Source organism: Microplitis mediator, chromosome 7, assembly GCF_029852145.1.
Source record: "Microplitis mediator isolate UGA2020A chromosome 7, iyMicMedi2.1, whole genome shotgun sequence".
NCBI classification, from domain to species: Eukaryota; Metazoa; Arthropoda; class Insecta; order Hymenoptera; family Braconidae; genus Microplitis; species Microplitis mediator.
Genome location: NC_079975.1, coordinates 3,847,138 through 3,854,485, shown reverse-complemented (window position 1 = coordinate 3,854,485; position 7,348 = coordinate 3,847,138). Strand labels below are relative to the sequence as shown.

At 32.5% G+C, this 7,348-nt stretch overlaps 1 protein-coding gene across 2 annotated transcripts; it reads left to right on the top strand.

The window, feature by feature from the left end:
* The first annotated feature begins 854 nt into the window (after positions 1-854).
* Positions 855-5,920, top strand: LOC130672079 (aminopeptidase N-like). 2 transcript variants are annotated; one of them, XM_057476338.1, is made up of 10 exons: positions 855-1,612; positions 1,673-2,122; positions 2,986-3,175; positions 3,290-3,528; positions 3,692-4,053; positions 4,145-4,583; positions 4,646-4,933; positions 5,013-5,097; positions 5,171-5,397; positions 5,796-5,920. In XM_057476338.1, the coding sequence occupies exons 1-9, from the start codon at positions 1,092-1,094 to the stop codon at positions 5,372-5,374; spliced, it is 2,778 nt and encodes a 925-aa protein (XP_057332321.1). In that variant the 5' UTR covers positions 855-1,091; the 3' UTR covers positions 5,375-5,397; positions 5,796-5,920. The 2 variants fall into 2 exon arrangements, with proteins under 2 accessions (XP_057332321.1, XP_057332320.1); XM_057476337.1 differs by lacking the exon at positions 5,796-5,920 and having other exon boundaries at positions 856-1,612; positions 5,171-5,632.
* The last annotated feature ends 1,428 nt before the right edge of the window (positions 5,921-7,348 follow it).

Genomic DNA, 7,348 nt, shown 5'->3' with positions numbered 1-7,348 from the left:
TAATTTTCTTCTACTGTTATTTTAACTATGAAAATTTTGATCTTATGAATTCATATTTTTGGTATGTTCATTTTCAGAATATTCTGTCCGTAGACATTCTATTCATCAGATATTATCTCCGCGGATATTTTGTCGTGTGGTTAATTTGTCGCGGATATTATGTCGCAGATATGTTGTTACGCAACCGAGATTTTAATCATAAAAATCTGTTTCCTATAATTTATATAATAATATTAAGACGTCAGTGTGAACAGATAGTTTTTAAATTTATCAAAAAATTGATAAATCGGTCGAATCAGTCATTTTTGAAACACTATAAATTTTTTTGTTTTTGAAATGCAGTTCGACTTTCGATACTTCAAAAATAAAACTGCTTTGCTTTTACACCGCTACCGGTGTTGCTTTAACACCGGGATAGCATAAGCTTACACCGTTTTTTTTTCCGTCTGTAATTTAAGAATTTTTCCAAATAAATATAACTAATGGTAATTATACTAGCGAGTATTGTAATTACCTTGAAATATCCGCTATGATTGCATACACGCGAATGAATTATTGAAGTTTTATTGAATCTATCAAATACTGAGAGGTATTGAACAGTTGACAGTTCATTGCTAATCAAATTTGAGTTTATAAATTAGAAAATTTATTAAAAATAATTTTTTAGCCTGACTATTAAATACCAAGAGTTTGAAAGACTTCAATTATTCAATTACACAAAAAAATTTTTTTCCTTGTGTGCACAATTACTTAATAGCCGTCGAGATTCTGAGAACATTACAATTATAACGTTGCGTGATTATTTTTCACTGCAATTGTATTGTAAACAATATTTAAGTAAACAAGTCAGTTGTAGCCTTGTATAGACTCACAATGCCTGACATATTGACATATTTAAGTATTCTCACCTCATTAGTCTAGAATACCGCGATCATATATTCATAAATGAATAATTTGAAATTCATTGAGGCCTTCCGCGAGTTATAAAGCATCAATAGTGTTAGTGTTGTCAATAGTGCATCGCTGATTAAACCAAACCACGGACATTCAAAAATAGGTTGCAATAAAACCAATAATCAAAATTTTCAAAAATGATTAAGGATTTGATAATTATATCGGCCGCGTTACTTTGCGCGACCGCTGCGATGACGTTCGGTTATGGGCCTGGTGATGACACCAAAACGGGGAAATTTTTAAAAGAATTTGAAGAAAGCAAACAGTATCGTTTGCCTCGTAACACAGCACCGCGAGTGTATATAATGGAGTTTGATCCCGATTTCGCGGGTGAAAAGTTTACTTTCAAAGGAAACAGTTCGATTATTTTCCAAGTTCTTCAGGCTACGGCTTCTGTGACTCTGCATAGATCTAACAAGATCACAATAGACAAAGATTTTACAAAGCTGATTGACGAAATAGGAATTTCCCAAAAGCCAGTGAAGCAAGAATGGACCGGGCAAAACGAATTTTATAAAATAAAGTTTAAGAATAAATTAGAACCCGGTTATTATACTTTGAAATTAAAGTGGACTGGTGATGATGCCGGTAATGACTGGTTTTCTCCCCAATCAGGATTTTTCCGGGCCGAAAATGAATTAGAAAATGACCAATCGCAGTAAGTAATCATAGATTCTATAAATTATTCAATTTTACGACTCTGAAAAATTTATTTTAGATATTTCGTAACGACTCAATTCCAGCCGATAGGCGCTCGTGATGCGTTTCCGTGTTGGGATGAACCCGGCTTCAAAGCCGAGTTCGAAATATCAATAAGGCATCATAAAAATTATACAGCTCTCTCAAATATGCCAGTTCGTAACCATCAGCCGTTGCCAGACGGTAAAATCATAACTCACTTCGAAAGATCTGTCAAAATGTCCTCCTATCTTCTTTGTATGGCAGTCGTTAATTACGAATCTGTCACAAATGACAAAGGAAATATCTCTTTCTACGGATTAGAAACTGACCTAGATTCATTGAAGACCCCACTAGAAGTAAGCGAAAAAGCTATTGAAATAATGGAAGCTTACACTCAAATACCATATGCGCTACCGAAATTAGATCAAATAACTGTTCCACGACTTGAGGCAACTGGGATGGAAAACTGGGGTCTTATTACTTATGAGTAAGTTAATAGTTATTATCAACTTGCAACACGGAGAAAAAAATATTGCGCTCACCACTCAACGGTATCGTAATATTCACTCTCCTCGGTTGGGTATCCGTTGTATACGGAAAGTGCTGGTCTATCGGATCGTGATTATCACGATCCAGGCGGATCCCGAAATCATAAGATCGTTTCGCTATAGTAACGATCCGTTTTGTTATTATAACTAATTTGAGGTTAAAATAGATAAATTTACAACTTTAGCTTCATTACAATTTTATTTTTAGCTGTCATTAATAATCACATATTAATAATTCTAATAGGTGCAATAAAAAATTATTATTTAATATCAAGAAATGTAAAGTAATAGAATATACGTAATTAATTGATGTAAATTTAACAGTCTTTTTTTTGTTTCAAAGATAAATTAAAAAATTAATCGATAAAAAACAGAAATTCTTGCATTAAATAAATAATTAGTATTTTTTCATTGTCGTTGTGTGCGCTTTAAATAATTAATAATTTTATAAATAAACACTGTAGAATTTGCAAGATATGCATTATGAAGTTTAATAATTTGGTTATGAGTGGTGGCGCTTGAGAAGTAGATCGCGATAATCACGATCCGTTTTGGTACGATATGGATACGTTAACTGACGATCACTATACATTTAAGTATATGCACAATCCGTAGGATCATTATTATAAGTATCTAGTGTTTCATTCATATCGATATATATATTGTAGTAGTAGCAATACAATTTAGAACTAATCACGATACACTTGTCGCTCTCCGTTGGTGAGCGATAAACACAATATTTTTTTTTCCGTGAATGCTTGATAGTAATTTACATCTTTTTATTTGCCATTAAATGATGTAGTACATCTGCTGTAAAGTTTCAAAACACAACTTTGATTCCTAATGACGAGAAGTACCGCAATATGGCGATGTTAGTTGCACATGAAGTGGCTCATCAATGGTTTGGCAATCTTGTCAGTCCTCTTTGGTGGAATGATCTTTGGTTAAACGAAGCATTCGCAACATACTTTCAACATAAAGTGATGGATCAGGTATGCTAAAGATTATAAGGCTATTGGAAGTATGTACAGTCTTTTTTTTTACTCTGACTAAAATATAGAAACGAATAATTTTGATCAATAAAAAATGATGAATCGATTTTGTAGATGCAACCGGAAACACATGAAATGGATTTACTAGCAGTAACTTTTATAAACGATGCTTTTGATACAGAATCATCTGAAATAGCTAGACCCATTAAATGGATGCCTCGGGATAAAATAGCTTTTGATGAAATATTTAGTGCTGTTACGTACCACAAGGGCGCTGCGTTTTTATATATGCTAGAACATGTTCTTACGGAAGAAGTCTTTCAAAAAGGAATTCAAAAATATTTCAAAGAACAGTAACCATTTTTTGTTAATAATTCAAGTGTGTGAATAATTTAAGGGATTTTGGGTAACTAATAAAAACTAATCACTAATTTGTTCTAATAGTATTCGCACACTTTCTATAAAAAGAATTTTTTAAATTTAAAAGTATAATTTAGTATGGGTTTTATTTGTTAGTAAATTTGACGCTGTAGTTACTGATGATCTTGTGGAAGCCCTTCAAGAAGCTTACGATGAACAAAATGAAGTCGAACTGTTTGATATAAAAGAATTTGTGGATCTTTGGATTGAACAAACAGGAACTCCTGTTTTAACTGTAACAAGAAACTATGAAACGGGCGAAGTAAACGTAACGCAAAAAAATTCTGGGGAGGTAAATCCTGACAACAAGTGGAAAATTCCGATAAGCTATGCTACTAAATCTAATCCGGATTTCTCGTCTACGACTCCCACTATTTGGATGAGTGAGGATCAGGAAACAATAACGTTGCCCAACATTAACAAACACGATTGGATTATTCTGAACGTCCAACAGAGAGGTAATCTAAATGTCATCGTCATCGATTGGAGATCAGTCATCATTACCATCATCATCACAAATCATTTTGATTTGACTAATTCTTTTTGCAGGACTTTATCAAGTCGACTATGACAACGAAAATTGGTACCGATTGGCGAAATGTCTAATTTTGAACCATGAACAATTTCATCCCATAAATCGTGCCCAACTTATCACAGATTCTTGGAGGCAGTTAGAAAACGATCCATCAAACCTTGATGTGTTATTCAACATCACGGCTTATTTATATCAAGAAAAAAATGAGTTACCCTGGATATCTGCAGCTAACATAATAACTGAATTAGCAAAAATATTTCGCAATACAGAAGCAGAAGATGTATTTGAAACATACATTCTTTTCCTTACGGAAGTAATAACGGTACAGCCAAATACCAATTACCGTTTGAGGAACAATTTAGTTCCATTAATCTGTGAATTTGGGCATTTCGGCTGCAGATCAGCTGCCCGCCAGTTTTTTGATGCGTTTGCAGAAAATCCTTCTAAGCACTTGTAAGCACTTGGCACAGTGTTAAATCTAAAATTATAATTTACTAAATAAAATCTGTCTACAGATTTCCCGTTTCTGATTCCGAATGGATCGTGTGTTACGGCCTCCGAAATGCCAATGAAACTGTTCAAGAAATGATCATGTCAAATCCAGGATCAAAGCATCAATTTATCAAATGCATTCATGATACTGAAAAACGCGATAAATATATGAACGAAATGATTAAACCCACTTCTAATTCAAGTATAGATGATGTTAATCAAGTCATCCAAGGATTTACCGACAGTGGACGTAAAGATGTTGATTATATTTTGCAATACTTTTGCGATCATTTCCAAGACATCGAAAAATTGTAACTCCTTATCTAGCTTTGTTCAATTGAATCATGTAAATTTATGTTAGTGTACATAAATAAATTTATTGGGTTTCAGCTATGAAAATGATGATGATGCAAATCTTCAGGCTACTGTTACCCGAATTATTTCATCCATCAAAACTCAAGATCAGCTCGATAAAGTACGTTGTGGAAAAAAAACTTGGGTAGAAAATATGTAAACATTAAAATCATTACATAAAAATTTAATTTCAGATTAAGGCTTTCACAGTAGTACATAAGGATATATTAAATGAAATAATTTCTGATTCCTCGGTATCAATGGACAGTCTGTTGGAGAAAGCTAAGCTTGCTGTCGAACAAGCGGGAAAATTTGGTGATGAACTTCGAAAGCGTGTTAATTGGAACCTAGCTAGAAACACCTGGATTGGAATGTCGGAACAAAATGAGTGTTCATGAGCTCGAATAGAAGTGAGGTCAATGTAAGTCCGTTCATTGTTTCCTGTATGCTCAAATAGACTCATGCATTGGGGAATATGAAGAAATAATTCAACCGTATTCGGATTTACAGAAATTATTAGTATATTTTATTTGATAAGGAATTGATTAAAAATTTTTACTATTATCAGTGTTATTAAAAAACAGATTAAAAATTAACATCTCAGTATTAATAATTTCATAAAATAAACAAAAACATCTAATAGTATAATTAGTGTATTAATTTATTATTTTCCAAAGTGGTCTTTTGTCGATATTCATTAAGATTAAAATGAAGTTTAACAATTCCAGAATCATTAAAAACGTTTTTAAACCTCGGCTGTCCACTTTCAGAACACAGTAAGGGACAAATTTTTCAACACCAATTTTGTATTGTTTTTAGTTCCAGCGGAGTCTTGTGGACACGGTTGCCAGAAGTGTTCAACAGAAAGTAGCGTGACCTTACAGAAAGAACGCACACTAACAATAAAAACCGCCCGATGTTAATAATTTTAAATAAATAGACATTTTCATTTTTAAATAGTTTATTTTTTAAAATATATTGATAAATAACAAATGACGAATATTATATATAAGTCAAGTTGTCTACAAGTTGATCGCAATTCAAAGATACCAACTTTCTGGTGACCAAATTTGGCTATTGGGAATTATAGTAAATTATGAAGACGTGGGAATAAGTTGAGGACAGAATAAAAAATTCAGAAAATATTTTTTTTCATTCTTAGATGATTAGTAATCATACAGTCGAATTTCAAAATACCCTCAATTGTGGAAAATCGCCTAATAAAAATTCTAGCTCAAGACACATCTGAAATTCGCCCAAATCGCGGTAATACGCCGAATCTGGCAACCCTGCTTGTGGACATAATTCAATACATATTTCAAAAATTGTATGTTAGTCAGTAACTGTATTTTGAAATTGGACAGCCGACCATTCAGCGGCACATTAATCCATGAAGAAAAATTTTGAAAGAGGACAGGGACTGGTTAATTTACCCAAATCCACCTATTAACATAATTTAGCGTCCCCATTCGTTCCCGATGGTCTCTAAACCCAAAAATATTTCGTCAATTGGTAAAAACAAAAATAGCAACAATACTCTTTTATATCGACACTTTTCATTATGTCTTTTAATCAAGAAGTAACTAAAAAAAATAATAACAATAAAGAACGACAAATAGCTAGATACGTTTGAATTTTTTTTTAGTCATGTTTGTTTTCTTTGTTTCGACTTGTCTCTTTCTTGGGTCTTTTGTTTTAATCGTAAAGGTACTTCTTCGAGTACTAACTCCGAGACCTCAATTCTCGTTTCCGAAAATCAAACTGAGGCCTGTGATATAAAAATAAAAAAAGGAACAAGATGTCGGAGCTAAGAGAGAGAGAGAGAGAGAGAGAGAGAAAATGGGATGTGTGTGGTGGTGTTTTGTTCAGGTTTTTTTTTAGATTTCCGAGTAGGGTTGGATAATATCGTGTAAAGTAGAAAATGAAAATCAGTGGCAAGAGTGGCTACAAGTATAAAAAAAAGGCTGAACTGTACTATATACTACTATTTTTACAACTTGTACTGCACAAACAATCCTTCCGGAAAATAATACTGGACGGATGCATCCTTTGTCTTAAATTCTGTTTTATTTTTTCCGTTATAATTTTTTTCGTTTCGCCTTCTTTAAATCTCTTTACAATAATATTTATTTATTATTATTATTTATGTAGAACAGTACTTATAATTCACAGGTTAAATAAATAAATATTGCATAGTAATGAATACTTTAATAACTCTATCAGATTTCTTGATAGTCAGTCAAATAAAATAATGAAATAAAGAAGTAGATGGGAAAGATAAATAAATAACGATAATAAAGAAAGAAAGAAATAAAGGAAAAATACGTTCTCTTTAATTTAGTTTGTTTCGCTAGAACACAAGCACGTGGGAA